Genomic DNA, 22,656 nt, shown 5'->3' on the forward strand with positions numbered 1-22,656 from the left:
AAAGTAAGAAACAATTACCCAATAAACTCAACTTCTGAGCAGCTAGTCATATGCAACTACATTCCAGAAATGCCCAGTTTAACAGTGCTCAGAAAACAGAACTTCTCATACCTACATTAGAAGAATTTGTGGGTATTTAATGTGTGATGGGCTACAATGTATTTATGCAATATATTTTCCAAAGAATCACTGTTCAGTTGTAATGAGCCTGGTGTTGGAGATTGCTTTTCCTTGCTCACTTACAATTTTCATAAGTTACCAACATAGAAAAGATCACTGACTATAATTGAATTCAGATGATAATTTAAAATGCTTTTGAAAGCATGCTCTCATATTGAAAATATGCTTTCATTTTATAAATAATGATTTACTTTTAAGGCCTTACCATGCTTAACTGCTTCATAACTTTACAGGTATACCACCACAAAACAAAAGCCTACATACACAAACAATAACTGTTTTGAAAATCAAGAATCTGAATGAGGTAATACAGGATTTTTTCATTTATGCAAGAACTGAGACAAGTTCTGCCCCAGTCTGCACGTGGACTAAAACACCTTGGTTTCTTATATCAGGTGTTTGCATACAATGAAAAAGGACGGGTGCTGTAAACAGTAGCCAAAATATTAAATGAATGAGGACACTCACTTTATTTTTCTGATTGCTATTCAGAAACGATCCTTTGTGGGGTGAGTTGGAGGTCCCCTGATTTTCAGCCCTGAGATTGTAATGCTGTCTTCCATTCAGCTGCTAAATCAAGAGAAAAAGCTGAAGTGTGTCATCACTCTAAATTTTCTTTTGAATAGTACTCTTCTATAGATTTAGAAAATACAATGCAATTCTTCTCCAACACATCTATCAACATTTAGTTACCAGTTATGCTTACATTTTTTAAAGTCACTTATTAAAAATGAAAGATTAATTAAACTGATGAGAACCCGAATTCATCTGTCATTTTTCCTGCTTTACTTCATTTCTGAAGTAATCATAACCAAAATACAAAATTAAAAAAAAAAAATCACATCTTGTCTTTCTGAGCAGGGGTACAAGTTTGGCCTATAGCAAACATTAAGGAACAGAGCATTAAGAAATAACTGCATCTCTGCCAAACCAAGCTATTTGCTAAAACCAGCTGCAGCATCAATGCTCTGATCTGAATATTTGCTTTTTGGAAATCCAGTCAAAGCTATTCAGATAAAGCAGAAAATTGTCAGAAAGAAATGTCTGGTCTCTTTAATTACTGAATAAATTAATTTATCCAAGGTAAGAGCTATTCTACTTATAATACACTGACATAAAACTAATACTTTTCACTACCAATAAGGATAACAGCCAAGTTAGCTTCCATGCAAAAACTATGTATATCATATATGTACCACATATAAATGAAAGTAAAGTCTTACTTGAGTAGGAACAAAAAGGGAGCGAGGGGAATGGTTGAGGCCTCCCAGATGTACTTTTTGTGAGCATACAGATGTTAGATCAGATGCATATGAATTGTAGTTATTCACAGCTGGCTGAGGTTTAACTATGGCCGTCAGTTTTTGATTTCCCATTTCTGACCGAACACCATGAGACAGGTTAATTAAGGCACTTGATGGCAGACGATAACCTCTGGCAGGTGAGCACCTTAAGCAGAGCAAACAATATTTATTTGATGTCATTTAAATACTGACATTTAAATACATCTGATTTGACAATGCTCTTGCCTCTATACAAAAAGATGACTCAAGTTTGAGCATCAGAGGTTGAAAATCATATTAAAATCTAGTACTTTTACATGCAACATCAAACCCATCTGTTGTGTTCCTCTTTGGCCTCTGGCTTTCAAATACTGGTTTTATACTGCATCTTTCAGTGCTAACCTCAAATTTTAAAAGTGAGAAATATATCATAATTCTGTAGTAAGTATTTTGTAAAAAAATGTATATATATGAACCAGAAAATAATTCTTTTCCTGAGGTGAAAGCTAAAGCCAGTGGCAGAACAATAATCTGAAGTCAAGAATCATTTAGTCAGTTTTATATAATTCTTGATAGTAAAGTTAATTTGTTCTACAGGACACGTTCTTGAAAGGAATAGGATTGCGTTATGCATGCTAAATGCAGGGAATAGGCAAGATTTTCTTCTAATTTGTCTTAAGAAATTAACTTGTCTAAATGCAAAAATAACCAAAACAAAACAGTAAAATGAATACTACTGAGTAAATTACTGCACTTATTTACTGATTTAAGTAATTTACTCAGTAAATTACTTAAACACAGAAGAGTTATTGCACTCTAAACTAAAAACATCAATATGCCTCCACCTGAAGAACAGTTGAAGCTTTTAAAAGGCAAGTAATTTAGTGCCAAGTACCAATTTTTAATTGTTCAGAGTCCCTTTTTCAGAGAAGCAGATGATTACCAAGTCTGTTTTTTTAACTACACATTAAACACACACTGATAATAACCTGTTCTATATATATTTGTTTAAAAAAGACATTTCAATCTAGCGCATTCATATCTGTCTTCTAAAAGTTAGTAGCTTTGAACTCTGGAAAAACAACAAAATCCAACTTAAAAGCATTTCCCTTCATAAAAATTATTCCTACTCAAAGAGAAAAAGAACCACAATTATAATTAAGAAATAAAGCTCAAATAAAAAACAACTCACAAAAAAAAAGGCATCTAAAACCACTGGACTACTGAAACCAGAGGCCAACAATGAAACGGCTATGGAAATGGCTATGAAATCCTCTGCACAAACCTTATAGTTAGGCCTCCAAGGAATTCTTCATCAAATAAAACTTCAAAGAGCACGTCTGTTTCTCTACTGGCTACAGAAAATGAAATAAAATGTCATACTATGTCTGTGACAAGTAGCTGTTTAATCTAAACTACGAAATCATCAGTTATGCAGTAAATAATGAAAATATAAGTCATTTAGCTAAAAGAAATCCTTGTTCTTTAAATTAGGAATTTTATCAACAACAATTCAGAAATGCTTCCCCAGAGAAAGTCAAATATGGCTGCCCTGTTAAGATATACTTTTATCAGAAATACACTGCACATAACAACTTATCAACCTGCATGATTTGTTGATACTGCAGGTGATCTACAGCAGTATATCACAGGTGTCAGAAATCATCAGAAAAAAGGATGCAAGGCATTCTTTACATTCAGGCAATGAGAAATGGACATCTTCAGCATTACCTCCAGTGATTATTTCTTGCATAATGATAGATTAATACCATGTTAACAATTTCTATTACTAGATCTCAAACTTTTACATCCCATCTGCCCAGGTAAATCTTTTTGTTTACCTGAAACAGACAGTCCTCTCATCAAAGAAGTTGTAAATCCATGTCACTTAACAGAATTCAAAGAGTAAAATAAAGTAAAATCCAAATTAAAAAAAAAAGACAAAAATCATGTGATAAAATTGTACATTCAATGAAATGCTCCTATTGTTTCTACTCCTTTTTTAAAAATTTCAATTAGTTCTTTTTGCAGCCCGTGTTCTTTCTCACTGATCTCAATGCTTTCTTCACTTTAAGAAGGAAGAACAGTAAATAGTGGCTTCAAGTTGCATATGTTTCATAGGTGAGAAATATAGGTGTTTACCACTGTTATACAAAAAAAAAAACAACCCTTCTATGAAGCTTAGTTTCACATCCCTACCTTAATTATTATAAAACTTTAATGCTACAGTTAAGAAGAAAATATTACCTCCTTTAATTCCTATAATGGTACCTCGAAGACCAACCGGTACAGAGAAGTTCTCTCTTACATTGACAACACGGTCAAACAGCCTATACTCTGCATCTCTATCTGGAACAACTCCATTCTGCTGTTCTAAAGGCTGAAAAGAATAAAAAAAAGGGATTACAATCAAAACACATTTATAACACTACCTGAAACACACTGTAAAACAAACTCCGAAAACAAACAAACAAAAAAAATAGAATCCTTTCCATCCAGACACAATGCAATTTTAAAAATTATTTACTGCAACTCACTGCTTGAGGAACAGCAGCACTGTGCATGATTTAAGACAAACGAGGGGACCAGTTTAGACAATCTAAAACCACCAAGTGTATCATCCCTGTATGAGTAACATAGGTGAGTATCTGAGAAATAGCAGGGAAGATGAGCAGCTGATCATATAACAAGAACAGAACAAAAAGGAAAACAGGGAAGAAGAGACAAATGAAAAGTGCATTTCTTATACAGCCCATGAGAAATGAATGTCTGAAAGTCAGAAGAAAGAGAAGAACTGAAAGTTATGAATGAGTATATGTACATGAATGAGTTTGTAGTTAGCAGAAAATTCTCTCCTTTTAGAGAGAGACTGCCACTTTAAAGCTGATTTTCTAGGAGGCATAAGAAAATTCATTGTCCACAAATAGTGTTCTAAAATTCTGCTTTCTGAGAATTGAAAAGCTAAGTTAAAGTAACAATGATCCCAACAACATTCATTTCAAACAAAAATGTTTCACGTCACTTACTCTATATAGCAAATGGGGTTTCACAGTTACTCGCACCTTCTTGTTGCTCTTTCTTTGCTAAAGGAAAGGTAAAACAAAACGTGAATAAACAATGTAGAGTTCTTTGTGAAGAAGGCGGTTTTGTGAAACCTGTACAATTAAGTTGGTTAAACTTCATTTTTAAAATATAACTGAATATTTTTGAAGAGCGTGCATCGTCTAATGCCAGAACTCACACTAATTTGTGTCCCCACAAATAATTTCAAAGAAATCAGCCTGTTTTTTTTCATCTATCTTTGCCTTTACCTTTGGCTTTAGTAACTCCTTTGGCACCTTTTTTGATCTGTGGTCCTGAGAAAATAGCTTTCTAATTTTCCTCACTAAACGAGTTTTCACAAAAGAGAAAAGCAAGGGAAAAAGAGCTATTAGTGTACTTGGAAACAGCACTTCAGTTGACCATAATATATACTGATGCCTGTTCCTTTCTGAAATCACCAAAAAGCAGAGTTCAGAGTACAGCCTATTGCTGCAGAATCACCTCAAAAACAGTGAGTTAATCAGGAAGATCAAGAATGAGCTCTTCTGAATTTCTGTGTCAATTTACAATGCAAATTTGTATCTTACATTACGTTTTATATGCTTTTTTTGGAATGACAAGTAATCTTCCAGTTGCTTATTCTAATTCAAGACCTTGGAAAATAACAAGCAATCAGTTTTTGGTTCATCACTGCTGACAGTGGCATTGAGCTGCATACCTTGCATTTTTCTATTTCTTCTTCAATTTTCTCAACAATAGCTGCATCCAAAATTTGCAAGTCACAAGATGAGCGAGATAAAGCAGAGACAGGATGTGCCTTCAACCAGGCAACAATTTCTTGAACTTTCTCAGCTCTAAATAAAAGAGGAAATGAATTTAAATCTCTCAAGTATATATATATGCACACACACACACACACACACACACACACACACACACACACACACAAGGCATTTTATGAGGATCCTTGATTTTAATACTGAAGTATTTTGATATAGGCACAATGCTTGTATACATCCATAAATGATCTAAAAGTACTCTATGACTTAACAAGAGACATTAAAAACACCAAGCCTAACTGAACGGTGCAGTACTGTTTCAAACTTACAGTCTTAAGTTTTACCCCAACAAAAAACAAACAACAACAACAAACCCAGGAAGTTATAAAAGAGTATTTAATAAATTATGTTTGCATCTGAACAACTAACTGTGTCCAGCTGTGATTAAAGATTCTGCACTAAGTTCTCACAGAATAGTAAAAAAAGAAATTCAAGGCATGCCTCTGAATGTAAATGGAGCACAAAGTTGAAATTCTAAGGATTGAAAAGTCCATGAATGTCTCACTACCTAACAATAAAGGCTGTTTTTTTTGTTTTTTTTTTCAATGTTACTATACTGCATCTGGAATGAAGGTGGATCCCCGTCTTCCATGATGCTGACTGAATAAATACTAAAATTGGCACCCAGATTTAGAATAAAAATATGACCTTAAGCACTTAAAATAATTACTGCTTATTTTCCAAAAATGAAAAAAAAAGTGTCATTACTTTGTGAACTACTTATACTGAAGTTAGCAATAAAAGCAAACATTTTGAAGCAGCCACAGAAAGCTACGTGTCTCATTTATTATTACTCTTGGCATAGCAGTCTGACAAATACTTGGAGTCCACAACTGAAAAGCACAACATTTTGATCATTTTTTCAGACCAATCACTGACAATCATGCTGCTCAAGCAATAGCACTGTTTCAGTTACTTAGCTGCCACCATGAATTTCAGTACTGCCAGCCTTAACGCTTATTCCAGAAAAAAGAGGAGATGGCTTACCCATTCTCATCCTCACCAGGCCAAATGTCATCTTCATAGAATATATCTTCCTGGCTATTCTTGGCTATATAACTGAACAATTCGGGGACCCTAAATATTGAACAAAATGAGGAGAGATTTAGTTTCATGTTGGCAGACAAACCAAAAAACTTAATGAAAATAAACTTGGATGGGATTTGAAACTTCTGGATTCCAGACAAATTACTTTTTGACTTTCTGTCAACTTGCCAAATACAAGCTGCTGACAAAATTCTTCTATCCTCAACTACGCTTCTCCCTAGAAGGAGAGACTACTGTAAGGAGAATATTGGGAAGCAGAGAATTTCATCAAGCAACCACAAAAGGCAAACTCTTCAGTTCTTAGAAGACCTATGCCCAGAGGACAAAAAAAAAATCATATGACTGTCATGCAGTTGGATAGTTTAGATCAAGTTCACATCCAGCATCTACCTTTCTAAATACTCTGCAAGTAGCTGTTCAACTGCAGAAGAATACATCCATTCACTTCCAACTTTCTTAGTATAGCCAGGAACTTCTTCATTTTTCTTATTGAACTTAAGGTTTAGCCCCACATTTGCTTTGTGATCTCCATGAGGACTGGAAAGAAGAAGAAGTTAATTAGCTTGCAATAACGTGTGCATAGGCACGCACGCACACACACACACACACACACACACACTCTATCTTAAATCACAGAAAAGCCATATTCATTGCAGCATTTACTTTTACAGTTTACAACTGTAAATATGACAGGACTTTAGCTGTGCTCCTTAAGGTAAAGGAGTATTTTATCATTTGCTCAATAGATTGATCATTTATCATGATGTAGAAAGATGCCCCTGAACAATCAAGGGAACAAACCTACATATTTTACCATAAGAAGATGTTCATATACCATGTTCAGCTGTTCCTGGAAACCACAGTTCAGAGAACTATAGTGATTTCTTCCATTACATATTTTAAGCAGCTTTTGTCTTAATTAGCACGATTTTTAAATGTAATGAAGTACAATTATTTTTCCTTTATACTAGCAGAAATGATAAGTACAATGAAATTAGATCCCACTTCAGCTTTCCATTCTCAGTGCAGCAAAGAGAATGTGTGTTGTTTATCCTACATGGAAGGATTTGTATCAAATCAAAACTCACTTTTCCAGTTGTTTGATAAGGTTTTGAATATAGCAACCTGGTGGCTCCTTTCACAGAATGATTGTAAAAAAGGACTTTGAGGAGACTTAAGTTCCACCTAGATAGGTGCTCAACTAGGAAAAAATACCTCAGTCTAATGATCTAGTTAGATTTTACACTAAATGTTAAAAATCAAATAAAAAAAACCCACAATGTCCTTCAGTTTTGCCTGAAACAGAGAAAACATTGTGAAAACTCTGAATAATGCCTTTATCTGTGAACGCAACAATAAAAAGCCAGGAGCCTTATTTCACATACCAAGATTATCACCTCCTTGAGAGAAGATTCCTCAAAAAACACAAAGACACAGAAGCTCTATTTGATTAATGCAGATTTCTGGCTTCTATCGCCCAGAAGAGAGATATTCAAAACCTACTTTTTTCAGGTACTTAGATGAATTCCACACTTTCTATATGTAAGCAGCTTCCCTATGCTCTGGGATCCTTTTTTTGTGTGATGATCAAACAAGCATTTAGATAGTGATACAAACTAAGCTCATTTTTTAACAACTGATTGGCACATCTCACTGTACAAACATGCTGATGAGTGTTCTTTTGCACCTCTGAGCTGCATGCAAGCAATAAAAAAGAATTTTATCAGGGCAGAAGAGTTTCAGCCAATTCTGCTTCCCCAGTGCTGTTCCCATAACAGCTCTCCAGTTTTTCAGATCCATTATGTGTTTATGGAAATTGATGAAGCTGTGGTACTGCTGTGTCAATACATTTGGTGCACTAATTTCAAAGAGGGACAGAAGATGGCCCAACCTCAGTCTGTTCTCATTTTTAAACACTGCTTTTTCTGTAAAAAAAGAGCTTAATATTACTCAATTATTAACCAGCAGTCAGAAGCCTGTAACCAAGCCAGAATAAATCTTAGCCACAACTGAACTAAAGTATTTGCCAGTTCAAACCCCAGCTTCAGTTAAGCAAATAGCTAACCAGGAAAGTCAATTTGTATCTTTCTTTAACATTCCAATTAAAATAAATATAAATTAACAAGATGTTAACATTGTAAGGTCCCCAGGGAGACCTTACAGCAGCCACAGAGTGCCCTCAAAAGTTGGAGAAGGACTCTTTATCTTGGAGTGCAGTGACAGGCAGATGGTGATGATTTTAAGGTAAAAAACAGTAGATTTAGATTAAACTTCAGAAAGAAATTCTTTACTAGAAGGTTGGTGAGGCACTGGAAAAGGTCATCCAGAGAAGCTGCCCATGTTCCATTCCTAAAGGTGTTCATGGCCAGATTAGTAGGAGTTCTAGGCAGCGAGATCTAATAGATAACATCCCTATACTAGATGATCTTTTAGGTCCCTTCCCACCCAAGCCATTTTATTATTCTATGTTTATGACAAGAGGAAAACCCACTGCATGTGAATTTAATTTACGGCCAATATACTTGAAAGTTTCACATCACAAATCAGTTCTATACTTTGAGAATAAAAACAGCATGAAAAACATAGCAGAGAACTGTAAAACAGTGTTAGAATTTACAAGCTACCTTACAGGCAAAATACGTAAACAGGTTTGTGTATGAACTTACTTCTTCTTCGATCCTCTTCCAATAAAGATACTCCCTGTAAATCTGGAGACTAGATATCCACTTACTCCAAGACGGCTGGCCAAAATGTACGCAGGATTGTACTTCACAGAGTATTTCTTTAAAACAAACAAAAAATATTTAAGGATAAGGATTTTCATGTAAAGGGCAAATGAATAAGAAGGAAGCATTTTTTTTGAAGATGTTAACAATTGTAAAATTTATTTTAAATGGTGTTTAAGCCTTTACTACAAGACAAGGACTTACATGCTGATTCTGTATTAGACGATCAAGCTGAGGTTCACATGGAATACTGAAAACTACACGAATTCTACCTTCTGGCATCACATCACGTGAATCTTGAACCTTGCAGAGAAATGCAACACAGCAGAAGTGTAACTTAAAAACAGCAGTTTTGGGACTCTGGCCCAGAGGTCTACCTTATTGATAGTTTTGCTGAAGCATGCACAGAGATGCCCTAGGATTCACCATCTTTTCCTGACCTATGCAGTACTTTGTCCCAGAGGTAATCAAACAGCATTAAAGCAAAAGAATCCAGGATAGCAAACAATCATTAACAGGACCTGCATGTATTGAAAATCATTCATCACAAATGAAAATAATCCCCCATTCAAGCTACACTACTTTACACCCATAATGTCAGGGACAGGAAATAGCAGAACCACCCTCTATTTTGACTAACCATTGGGGAATATTCCATTTAAAATTTCAGCTACCAAAATAACCAGTACTGCCACACAACATCTTAAATCATTTTAAGCTTTCAAGTAAGGAAATCTAGGGAAAAAAAGCAACAAACACGGAACTAACTTCTCCCATGCAGCCATAGTATGGAGATCCCAGCATGAAGGCTGTACTGCCAGGCGGAAATAAATCATCCAAAGTTTTGATGTTCGAAAAGCGTGAGTCAAAGGCTTTGATATCCTACATGAAAAGAGAAAATTGATAATATTAAATGTATCATTCAGTTCCAGTAGAATCATTAAGAAGTTCATACAAACAGATGCTTATTCTAAAACTCTTTATTCTAAAATCTGAAGTAATTCAAAGGCAAAGATGTAAGTGCTGTATTACAAATGCTGGTTACACAATCAACTGTGTACCTTGTAGCACATCACTACAGTATTTCCTGCAAGATGTCATTAGCTATAAAAGTCATTTTTTCAGACAGATCTCTGCTTTGCAATAAGGCCCCAAATTTTGTGACAAAATACTTTCCTAAGTACATTATTACTTCTTACATACCAAACGATATTAATTGAAGATGCTTATTTTTGTTCATTCTTTTGCATAAGAAGTGTGCATGCTCCTCCCCCACCTCAATGGAGTAAAGAACTATGTGCAAGAAGATACTGAAGTTGTATATTTACCTTGACAACAGTTTGGTAAACAAAAGGAAGAGCTTGTTTTGACCACTGCTTCTCCAAATAAACTTGCCCATTTTGGTTTAGTTGATATCTATTACCAGTGAGTAACTGAGCATACACAACTACTGATGTCTCATGAATAATTATTCCTTTTCTTCTCTGATAACTGAACACAAAATAGAACATTAAGTTTGATTACAACAAACAGAACTTCACCAAGATGATGGAATTGATTTCTTAAAATAAAATTAACTCAACATAGGGATTTTAATGGTTTGTTTCCCATTGTACAAAAAGTACCCAGAACAAACAGCTTCACCAATTGCTTACCCACCACTGCACAGCCATCAGTATGTAGCTGAGTTTGTTGAGCACATTTTACCTTTACAGTGGAGAGTAGTTAAGACAGTTAAATTCAAATTACAGGTAATAAAATGGCAAGATGTGTTCTGTTGGACATCCACACTCTAGAAGTGTGAGCTGTATTCAGACTTAACAATGTTAGGCTATTGAAATGATATATTGCTACTATATGACTCCATTCTACATACTTCTACAACTGAAGATTACTTAAATTATAACAGAGAACTGACTGGGAGAGTAAACACTGATACTCATTTGTTGAAAATTCTTTTGTAACAATTTCTAATTTTGAACACTTAGTAATTAACTCCATATATTCTGAAATTTCAACATATGCTTTTTAAACTTTTAAAAAATCTATTTTTTCCAGTGCACTCATTAACATGCATTATTATGAACACAGCAGCTCTTCTCTGCTACTTAAGTATATGCTAAGGCAACAAAACATAGCTAAGCTATAAAATACAAAGTGACACTTTGATTTTCAAAGTTACTTACTGCTCTGAAACACCCTGAACTTCTTTCAGCCACATGCTCTGTTCCTTATCTCCAACAAACGTCACTTTAGTTGGGGGCACTGCATTTCCCATATAGAGTTTCTGTGTTCCATGTGGTTCTTCCAAATAAAACCTTGAAAATTATGACAGATACAAATGTAATCAAATAAGCCAACTCTAGGCATAACCAACCATGAGCAAAACTTAAATAGTTAGAAATTATTTTCTAAGGACATGGAAACCTTGCGGTTTTACCAGCTCCTTTTACAATAGGCCACACAGTGTAAATTTTATAAGAAATACCAGTGCACGTGCTGAAAGGAAGATTGTATATAAATGTCCTCTTCTACACTACTCAATATGGATTTCCACGTGTTCATTTTTAGCTCAAAGTTAAGAATGAGCTCTCCAAAAATTTTAAACTTAGAGTAAAATATTGAAGAGCTAAACTTCTACACTGATAATCAAATCTCAGAATGATATACAAAGATTCCTCCATCAAAGAGTGTTTGATAAACCTGGAGTAACGTGCTGTTATTAAGTATTACAACAAAATCAAAACTTGTACTGCCTAGTAATCTTGTTCGGAATAAAAAAATGAAGAAGGCAATTGATTATCTATGAAATACATCTTACTTAGTTTCTCCATCTGACACAGCAACAACTCTGGCTTCCTCAAGGTGTGGCCAATTAACAAAAACCACCTTTCCAAGTACCGAACTGGCAACATTTTCCACTGTCTGAAAAAAAGAGAAGTTACTGTTACTAATTTTAACACATTCAAATTGTTTCTTAAAAAAATTTTCGAATTGTTTTTGCAATAAGAATGGCTCTAGTTAAGGAACCGTTCTCTTGCAGGATGGAAGAGAAATATCAGAAGTTTTACTAAGACATCCTACATAAAACATTCTTAAGATAGGACAAAGTCAAACCTTTCAGCAATTTCTCAAAATTTGAGGCTGTTCTCTACATAAATTTAGCATTTTAATGGTAATGAATTTTATTTTTTTTATTATTGACTCCAATAGCCAATGAAAGCTTTTCGCTGGAATTAATATAGTACATGTTTTCAATGATTTGAAAGTTATTTTGAAAACAAATACTGATAGTATTATCAACTAACAGACTAAACTTTGAGCTGGCAGGTATTTATTTCAGCAATTAGTTCTATGGCCTTGAACATTTATCTGTATTCCACATTCCCTTCGATTAATCCAATTTAAAAAGCTTATACATAAAGCTCATTCTGAGATCAAAGCCTTACTAATTAAATGAAATTTTTTAAAAGAAAAACTTTAGTAAATGTATGCTGGATTTTTGCAGTTTTTAGATTTATTTTTTTTTCAAATGACTCTAAATGTTTCTCTCTTAACACACTATTGAGAAGATTTAAATAACCAAAATTTCCAAAACTGACAATTCAGCAAGTTCATTCTCCCTAGGACAAGTTTTTTGGTTGATTATTCGTTATGTTTGGGTTTTTTTGGGGGGGGAGGAAGGGGAGGGGAGCGTGGAGGGAGTAGAGAGAAGGAGGGGGATTGGTTTTTCTAGTTTCTTTTCAAGGAGAATACTTACTTGCTCTTTGGAGTTCCCACCAGTTAGGATTTCTAACATCATGTTTTCTCCATGGCTGCTTTGCTGAAACACTTGTACGCCACTTTTTTTAAGATAGAACTGGACAAGAACAGAAAAGCACATAAAACTTAATTGAAATCTGATGTAATAATCTATGAAAAAGAATAGAAAATGTCAAATAAAATAATTTACCTTATGTTTAATGTGCTTTAAGGTAGGAAATCCACAAAAATACAATGCACTCTTGTTGATTTTAGTTATTTTGTTGTGGGTGATTTCTACATGCCAAGCATCCAAAGGTATCGTTTTGTACCTAAAAAACAAGTTGCAAATGTTTGTTTATACAGGCTGACTTTTGACTCTATAACCTCTCATTACCCTTTCATAGCCCTCTAGGAACACTATTTGACAAAAGCTTTGAGTTTCCTGTAAGATGCCAAGTAATTTAAGCTACTTAAAATCTAGACAAACGACTGTGAAACACATACCATTTCTGCAAAGACACTACTTGAAAACAAAGGAAGAACATAACTTCCAGCCACACTCACAATCTCGCTATTTTAATTCACAGACATTGTCAAATTCCAAACTAACAATAGTTATATAAAGTATAATTCATCTTCACAACTATTCAGTTTCCACCAAGCGTAAACTCACAACAGGCATTCATCCATCAATTTATCTTAAGTTTGATTACAATTAAGGTTATATTTCCACTTAATCTTGAAAGCTCAGCATGTGTTAAATGAAGTGAACTGCTTGCAGTGATTGGAAAAATGGAAAAAATGCTTGTATTCAATGCTCTGCACTGGATTTAAATATTTACCATGGTTTACAAATGGTCTGAAATTAGCGTGTCAATAAATCACCACATATATCAAATATTTATACCAGTCTTTCCATCTTTCATATAATAAAAAATTTTAGTAATTCTCCAGAAAGGGTTCTTTCTGACTTAGTATTGGTTCATCTGTTTTGCCAAGCAACACCTGAAGAAATTACTATCTTCCCACAACAAGTAATATCTAATGCAACAATTTACATATTTCAGTCTATGTATCTCCACAAACAACTTCTGGCTAAAATGTGACCTATTAACTACTTTCTAACTATTTTCAGACTACTCCAAAAAAGTTTGTCCTCATTACCTGGTATGGCATCTTTCTATGGAGGGAAATTTCTCTGGCCACGGTGACATGTATTGGAACTCTGCATCTTTGTCATACCAATACATTAAGCAAGCACTATGAACATTTCTCTTTTTCTCCTCTTCTTTTAGGCACTTATTACATGATTCCATGGCTTCCAGCAGTCGTTTCTAAATTTAAGAAAAATTTGCATAAGTGAAACCAGCAACAGAGATTAGCACAGATGTGTACACTACAGAAGTGGATATCTGCATTTTTCTAGTTAATGTGTTCATTGTCTAAGTGCAGCCTTTCCTTCATCATGCTCCAAGTCCAGAATGAAAATAGGACAATTACAGTGGAAGACTGGAGAATAAATGTTTCCTTTTCTGCAAACATGTTTCCAAAATGCTAGCCATATTTTGCTTCATACATTTAGAACAAATACTAGAAAGATTGTAGAGGCTATCAAAAAATTTTGCAGAGCTCTATTGGAAAAGGTTCAAATCCTTCAAGTAACAAGTTGGTTCTGTCAACTTATCACTGTACACTATGAAAATGCAAGGCACACTGAACTACAAAAATTGAAAGACATGTACCACCACTGGAATAGATGGCTGATCTGCACTTTTATTTCCACCCACTTAATATGATATACTCAAATTTAATCTGACAAAATATATGATAATAATTCATGTATAAGAACAACATACATGATATTGTTACCTTACATGTAGATGGAAAGTATTATTTTACTGCTGTTCTTTTAACATTCTACTGCTCAATTTGTACTTAAAGTCTATTACATAGTGCTCGTTGCTGGTGCTCAGGTGAACAGATTTTTTGAAAACAAACTGTTTGGTATTTTTATTTTTTTTTGCCTCTGTGTGCATCTACCTTTTATTTTACTCACAGACACCTTAAACTTTTGTACATATTTGGCTATAGAAATATTTCCCAAAAAACTCTGAAATCACAGTGTCTGAATACTTTATCAAAATACAAGACCAAGCAACAAGAAGGCCCACACAATTCTTACACAGGACATTCACCACTTGTGACTTCATCTAGCTTTCACCACTAGGATGCAGACTGTTTATCCAAGGTCTTAGCAGACACTAAACTTCCATTTAATTGTATTTCTTTTAAACTCCTCATAATTAATCTACAGATTGATTCATTACAAAGCTCTCAGCAGACAATGAAATAGTTTACCTCATCAATAAATGGGATTAACACCACAGCTTCCCATTCTTGCTGTTTTCCATTCAGGTCAGTTTTGAAGTCCAGCGGATAATATTCTATAATAGGAGAATCTTGACTAACCATCAAATGCTAGGAAAATATAAAAGAAGAACGAAAATAAAGAAGTAAGAGACAATTCAACACTAATTCTAGGAGGAAACAGAAGAAATGTGGCATGAAAACAACTCCAAGCTGAACAGCAGTTAACCTTTACCATTTAACTGTGCTACTTAAACCACCCAGCAAGTTTAAAATTTTATTTACTAGTTTTAAGGCGTGCTATGAATAATAATAAGTATTTATTTTATATTTAGAGGTTGTTTATAACTAACAGGATAAGTAAAAATGTCAAGAAGACGTACATGAAAATAAAGCAGACAAAAATCAGCAAACAACAGATAAATGCAACTTAGTTCTAAATGATACCTGGTAACATCTAGGTAACAGATCTTTGCTAGCTGCTGGTAGTACAGCAAGAAGCTGCTCAAATGGCATGAAAGGTTTTCCCAGTTCAAACTGGATTTTGAGTTCACTGATGTTGCGAATATCTGACAGATAAGGTGCATAATGATAAGGATAATACCTGTAGGAACAAAAATCCCACATTAAACAAGGTAATTACAATACAACAATATTCATAGATGAGAAATACACAGAACCCTATTAAATGGTTCCAGCATTTAAGGTGAAATGTTGTTCCACTCTTAAATGGTTTCTCATTTACAATTTTTCTTACCAACTCCAAGACTGAACTCCATGGTAATAATAATGCAAAATCCATTGTATTGCCTGGACATAACATTCAGCTTGGTCAGCCAAGAAATCACTTAAAAGAAAAAGATAAATGCATTTTTTTCTTATTTTCACTAGCACAGAAAAAGTACATAGCTTCTTCTACATAAGAATGACGACAGAGTATTTGGGTAACCTACCAAGCAGTTTTCTAGATTCATTTAATACTACTGATTTTTTTTATTATTATTTTTTTATCTTTAGTATTCAAATACTCATTACAGAAAATGTGATCTGTTGCTTTTCCAGCAACAGCCAGAAACATCACCGCTACTAGATGCTGCCATGTATTTCCTGCTTTAATACGGATTAATATTCTGTCCTGTATTACATACAAGGAAAAAAACCACCTGTCTTTGGCATTAAAAAAAAAAAACACCACCAAATAAACATAAAGAAAAAGCACACACTTACTCAGAAACTACTTCTATACCCATTTTAGTCATGTAGTAAGTTCTCTTGTATTGCCTAAACTCTGTTTCAAACAGATCATCATCTTCTGGTTCATCTTCCAAAACAGCTGAAAAAGAAGCCATGAAGAAAACATGGATTAACATTCCATAACCTTTCTACTAGAATAAGGTTAAGAAATTCAGTTTTGATTTGATGGTATGATTTTATTCCTCAACTCAGTTATGTGTACTTGTTACTTTCTTACACAGAAAGTAATACAGAATAAAAAACAAGTGCCTGAATTAAAACAGGCACCTCTAAAGAAAAAAAGATAAGCATCCAATTTTGTAGCCCAATTAGAAGAACTAAGAACATAAGGCACTTCCATTTCTCAATAGCTGAGTATGTAACTCTGTCATTTAGATTCATGTCATTTCTGACATGAAATTCTTTCAAGTCTTCCAAATCCATACACAAATTAAAAAGTTTCTGTTGTTGATGCAAAACGAAAAAACAGCTACCACTTACTTTTAGAGGTGACAACTTCATCTTCATTTTTTTCTAAAGCAGCCAAACAGAGAGAATTTTCCTGAGCCTAGTAAATTAATATTTGACATGCTGTAAAAATACAGGATATGCACATTCCTCATTCATAACAATAAAAACTGCAACTCAAAATTCTAAAATTATTATGCATTAATATGTATGTAATATGTACAGAAACACTACATTTTCTTCCTGAGTAATTGCCTAGAGAATGTAATTTTATCCACCAGTGTTAGACAAAGGAGTAGTCTCAAATAAAATCTGAACTACCTTTAAGAAAAAGTATCCGAATGCTTGTTTTCCAAAACACAAGTATTTCTAAATCATACCTGCACAAGCATGCAATCAAAATTGTCATCAGCAAACCTTAACACTATTCAAATGAGGACAGAAGCCAAACGTCCATTTCATTCTCCCAGTACACACTCTTCACTGTGTACAGCACTCTGAAGAGCATTCAGTAAGAAGACCCATCAAGTTGGCTCCCCTCCCCAGTACTCAAGATATGCATGCTCCTAACTACCAATGCCATTCAAAGGATCCAAGTGGCTAGCTAATACTATACAACTGCTCCAAACTTCTGCAGCAAGCAAGAAAACAAACCGAAATAAAGCATTTCTTAGTAAGGGAATAGTTAACATTTTGTTCTTAGAAATCACACACAGCACCGAAAAAAGAGTAACGATACACTGTGACAGTCTAAACTTGAAGGAATTTCCCACCGCTATTGCTATGCTCAGCTGAAGGCCTATATTGAAGGACAGCCAAAAAGGCTCAAAAGAGAGATTTATACTATTTAATGTATCTAAGATTTAAATTACTATAGCTGGTAAACTATTCATTTGCCAAAAACAAACAAACAAACAACATTCTTATTTCCAAAACAGTGCATGTAAAACACTAACCTTGCGTTTCTTCTGTTTATTGTTTCTGGCTTCTTCTGCTGCAATACCAGCTGCCTCATTGAGGTATTTATTGCCTACTTTACTTTCAAACCATTTTAGGTCTACAAAGACTTCACTGAAGTGTTCACGATCAAACTGTGCAGAAAGAGTAATGTTTAGAAATACTGAATGGATGAATAATGCAGACTGTTAAATTAACAGTGTCCTTTTAGTAGGTAAGTTATATTATACACAAACGTTTTGATCTAGATCTATAGCCAAACTAACAGATTAACATTAAAGATCTTTTTTCTTGGCAACATATAACATGTATAACAAGACACAAGCCATATATCCTTTTCTAGCAATACATTACAAAAAGAGTTAAATAACTTCCAACCTTACCAATCAAATCCACAAGTACTAGAGGCATATGGGAGCTAGATAATACAGTCTGTACACACTCAAACCTTTAATAGTTTAACCTGAAAATCTGAAGACAGGGCTGAAGCAAGAAAAACAGATGTTCAAAGTTCTTTGGAAGGCTAAGGTATTTCCCTTTCTAAAAGGCCCTACACCTTTTCTTGTCACTAGATGGATAAATGCAGAGGCACTTACTAGGACTGCCTCCTGAAAGCCATTAGCTCACAAAGAACACTGATGCCAGCCTCAGAGATAGTAATACTTCACTGCTCTTTTTCAACGATATTCATTAAAGAAGTGCAAAAAATTTCATTCTCTAAAGATATTCAGACATACCTTACCTTACAAAAAATTAAAGAGTGTAAAGTTCTGACCAGCAAAGGAGGAATGAATATTACTGCCTAAAGCACACTTTGCTCAACACTACCATTCATTCATCAATAACTTAGGCTCATAATTCTACTGGTGAATCCTCATTTGACTTGCAGGGCTAAAACACACTCGCTAAAGCATCAAATTGCTCAAGCTTTCTCCCTCTTAAGATATGGTAAGATCAGATAGCAACTGATTGGATCCCATATCAAACAGTTAATGGTACTGCCTGTAAAATAGTTACTCAGGAATTCATTAAAACTACATGGTGTATTTTAGGACATCATATGGAGCTCTTATGTAACAGTCAATATCATTCCACGAAGCACAAATATGAATACTTACATCTGACAATCTCGTGAGATATTTCTCAAAGCGTTTTAAATTCAGATGCCCATTTTCATTTATGTAACCTATTAGGAAAATAAAATGTGTTTTGTAAATTAACAAATGGAGAATTATATCTTAAATGCCTCACAGATAATGAAACACAATCTTGCTGGCTGTCTAAAAAAATGGTAACAATGCTGAACATTCCAATTTTGCCAAGGAAGTCAATAAATATGTGTGTTACTCCAAGAGTAATACCTCCTTATTTATTTGGCAACTATAACAGATACAAAGAGCATAATAACAATAGCTGAGAGAGCAAATTCTCAACTACAAAACACTATTTTTCAACACAGTTACCACCACTAGCTGAGCATTTTTGCCAGCTATGAACAAGAGTCTGCATGCTGCACTTGTTAAAGTCTGCACCAGCAGAGGTGACACAATGTTGTCCCTGCTGAAACGCTCCACCCACTGTCTCACTGTGCTCACATCCACTGTTGGGCCTTCATAAATGTTCAGCAAGCATCAATGAATGTCAGTGGTGCAATTAATGTAAAGGAATATTGGCAGGAAGACACAACCTCTACTATCATACCACCAACATTCACTTCTGACGCCAGGGGCCTACATAATGAAATAAGAGGCATTACTTTCAGAACAGCTCTCATATTAATGCAGGAGTGTTAATGTTCCTACTTTCCATGACTTTCCTTCCAAAACTCTTCAAGTTTTAACAAATAAACAATACTGTCTACATGCAGGATTCTGCAGTCCTTTAAGGACTCTCTTCAGACCAAGAGTGTAATCACACATCACCTTATTGCATATGTTGTTATTATCATTAATCTACAAGTTATCTGGATTAATCTTACCTTTTACTCAGCCTGCTCTATAGCTCTCCCTCTGTTCAGCTTTTAAAAAACAACCTACACCACCTCCTTCCCTCCCCCCCCCAAAAAAAAAGAACTTCTTACCTCCCAGTTCTGGCAAGATGGCCATGTATGTTCTATAAAGTAGTGGCAGTGCATCATGATTAATGTGTAAATGAGGTAGATGAGGGATAAAATCATTGCCTACAAGGAAACCCATCAAGATCCAATCATCTATTATCTTTTCAATATCGTAGTCAAAGGAAATCTTGTCCTAAAAAGATAAGAGTAACATTTTTATTATGAAGTTTTCACATAAATTCTTTATTTCTCCTCACCCACAATAACAGCTCTGCTAGAACTTACTTTTACTGGTGAAAATTCATAATCAATATATTCTCTCATCAGTGACAAGTGCAATAAATGAAATGTGGTTTCCTCTGGTGCACACGCTCTGTAAATTATTCAAAACATTGTCAGTTATTTATAAGCATGCTTTCAACATGAATATTTAATAAATCCAAGGTTGCCTAAAAACAAGTAAAGCCAAAATCGCATCTATTTTAAGATGAATCTGTTTTGACTACAAAATTTTGCTGTAGACTCTTCTTAACAGCACATGTGATGGCACTACATAGAAAATGGTTAACTTACAGAAAGCTGGGCAGCCTTCTGGAGTTCCATTGCATTGGCATCTCATAAGCAGGTCATTCTCCAAAGAAAGGGGCAATCTAATCTATTTCTAAGGCATTTATTATAGTACTATTCTGAGCATATACAGAATACAGACCCATGTCCAAACTGGCTGGGCTCTGTACATACTTGTTTGAAATGCTACTTCAATGAAAGAATATACTCAATTTGAAAATATGCTCCAAATGTATTATCACATAGTACTACTATACGCACACACACACAAAAAAGACAAGTCTATTTCTTATCTATGGCATAAATTTGTCAACTCTCTTTTCTTCTTCATGAAAACTAGTTAATATTTAAGCCAAAGTTAGGCCAAAATTAGTATATATAATTTTCAAATTTGTATGCAAGACTTTTGGCAGATTCAAGTCACTGCTCTAAGACTATTTCACCTCTCATATATGTCACTTTATTTTGAAGCAAAGAATTTCTCCCAAGAAACTGCTATTAGATATCAATGTGTCTATTTTTAATATTTCCTAAAAAAAAATTGACTATCCACAGAAGGCAATTCCGATGATTTCCAGAAGTGAATTTCTGTAATGAATGATACTACCCAGACACTGTAGAAAGGCTAAACTTAGAGGAAACACCTGGGGAAAAAAATGCCACCTGAGGAATCCTGCCTTTTCATTTCATTTCATTTAACCAGTCCATCAAAAGGTTGTCACACTTTACGTTCTTTTATTAAAAACAGGAGGAGAGGCCATTTTTCTTTAATAAGAACTTAATAAAGTCTTTTAAAACACCACAGTGCTACATGCCAACACCATCAGTAGAACAAGGCAGAGTTGACCAGTATTAGTGAAGAGACTATAGAAGACTAAGAAGCAAATACTTCTGATGTTTATCACACTGACCTTGGTAATAACAACATACAAGCACCATTTTTGCTAATGCATAAATTTGAACAACTGTGTGACTTAAATGTGTGTTACTCAAACACCTTTTCGTAACAAAGAATATCTCTGGCTTTCCCACCTACCCCTTCATCCATCAAATACCTTCCTAAGGTCCATCACAGAAGGAACCTACCCACAGAAACAGTTACAAAAAAATATCTTTTCTATTACTTCAGAATAAGTCGATGTCCACGCACAATTCTGGAACAAAGCACCTGGTTCTATCTGATGACAGCACGCAAGTTAGTTCAAATGGCAAAATCCAGAGTAAGAGCAAACGATCAGCTACTTCAAACAAGTTCATTTCAGCAATTATTCCAAGCACTTACCTCACAAAACCTAAGAGATACAGAGCCTTTTAAAAGTACTTGTAAGAAGTGTGGCAACAGTATCATACAGCCCAAGCTGCCCAATTCAGAATATGAAGTAAAACACACAACACACCAAAGGCCTAAGGATTTTTTCACCAGCTGCCCCAACAGCATATGTTTGCCCACAGAAACAAATTTAATCACAACAATTGGATTTCTCTAAATTCACATATATTCTAATAAAATAACTAAGACTTCATTAATTTAATACACAATTATCAAGAGACTGTTCTAGTTATGCACTATCTTTTGGATTTCATTTCGTCATATATAAATTAAGAGTAAAAACAGTTCACCTTTGAGATTTTTTACCACCAAATCTGACTTCTTCTCTTAAGAGCGCAAAGTGTGCCTCATGAGTTGTTAATCCCAGCATTATCTATTGCAAAGAGATATTAGAAAAATCTTACTTCATTTTTTAAAACTTTTACACAAGATTTTTCTATTTTATTACAAATGCAAAATTTTGCAGGAAGACAAAGTTACACACTGGTTGAACAGCATTTTAGTATACTGCACGCTTATGAGACAAAGAGAACACAATTAGAAATCCCCTGCTGTTTTAATTGCACGTACCAAGTCAGCATCTAAGCCATAGAGACAGTGCCTTGTGTTTGGATCATGATCAGGCTTTGCTTTTTCTGATCTGATGAATTCCATAATTTTATGCTCTCCTTCACCTGGTGTCTGCAAATAAATAAATAAATAAATAAATAAAAATTATATTTTCCATAAAATAACTTTTCCCAATAAAACTTTAATAAAAAGCAGTAACCTCATGGCCTGATAAGTAGACTGTTATTCCTTGCCAGGATTTGTCTGT

General features: G+C 34.4%; 1 protein-coding gene across 1 annotated transcript in view; it reads right to left on the bottom strand.

Moving 5' to 3' along the window:
- XRN1 (5'-3' exoribonuclease 1) overlaps positions 1-22,650 on the bottom strand; it is a 28,621-nt gene extending 5,971 nt beyond the window's left edge. Inside the window, exons 1-29 of the mRNA XM_019618941.2 lie at positions 22,609-22,650; positions 22,410-22,520; positions 22,130-22,212; positions 20,228-20,315; positions 19,967-20,135; positions 19,005-19,072; positions 17,886-18,020; positions 16,963-17,029; positions 16,456-16,561; positions 15,986-16,075; positions 15,676-15,832; positions 15,220-15,339; positions 14,026-14,195; positions 13,070-13,190; positions 12,878-12,976; positions 11,939-12,042; positions 11,304-11,435; positions 10,446-10,608; positions 9,886-9,999; positions 9,322-9,420; positions 9,058-9,173; positions 6,782-6,928; positions 6,332-6,421; positions 5,224-5,359; positions 4,490-4,546; positions 3,711-3,843; positions 2,749-2,818; positions 1,404-1,629; positions 649-750 (exon numbers count right to left, since the gene is read on the bottom strand). Coding sequence (XP_019474486.1) covers positions 649-750; positions 1,404-1,629; positions 2,749-2,818; positions 3,711-3,843; positions 4,490-4,546; positions 5,224-5,359; positions 6,332-6,421; positions 6,782-6,928; positions 9,058-9,173; positions 9,322-9,420; positions 9,886-9,999; positions 10,446-10,608; positions 11,304-11,435; positions 11,939-12,042; positions 12,878-12,976; positions 13,070-13,190; positions 14,026-14,195; positions 15,220-15,339; positions 15,676-15,832; positions 15,986-16,075; positions 16,456-16,561; positions 16,963-17,029; positions 17,886-18,020; positions 19,005-19,072; positions 19,967-20,135; positions 20,228-20,315; positions 22,130-22,212; positions 22,410-22,493 — 3,246 coding nt within the window. The 5' untranslated portion in view covers positions 22,494-22,520; positions 22,609-22,650. The remainder of the gene's footprint in view (positions 1-648; positions 751-1,403; positions 1,630-2,748; positions 2,819-3,710; positions 3,844-4,489; positions 4,547-5,223; positions 5,360-6,331; positions 6,422-6,781; positions 6,929-9,057; positions 9,174-9,321; positions 9,421-9,885; positions 10,000-10,445; positions 10,609-11,303; positions 11,436-11,938; positions 12,043-12,877; positions 12,977-13,069; positions 13,191-14,025; positions 14,196-15,219; positions 15,340-15,675; positions 15,833-15,985; positions 16,076-16,455; positions 16,562-16,962; positions 17,030-17,885; positions 18,021-19,004; positions 19,073-19,966; positions 20,136-20,227; positions 20,316-22,129; positions 22,213-22,409; positions 22,521-22,608) is intronic.
- Positions 22,651-22,656: the final 6 nt, after the last annotated feature.

The sequence above is a fragment of the Meleagris gallopavo genome, chromosome 11 (genome assembly GCF_000146605.3).
Source record: "Meleagris gallopavo isolate NT-WF06-2002-E0010 breed Aviagen turkey brand Nicholas breeding stock chromosome 11, Turkey_5.1, whole genome shotgun sequence".
NCBI lineage: Eukaryota > Metazoa > Chordata > Aves > Galliformes > Phasianidae > Meleagris > Meleagris gallopavo.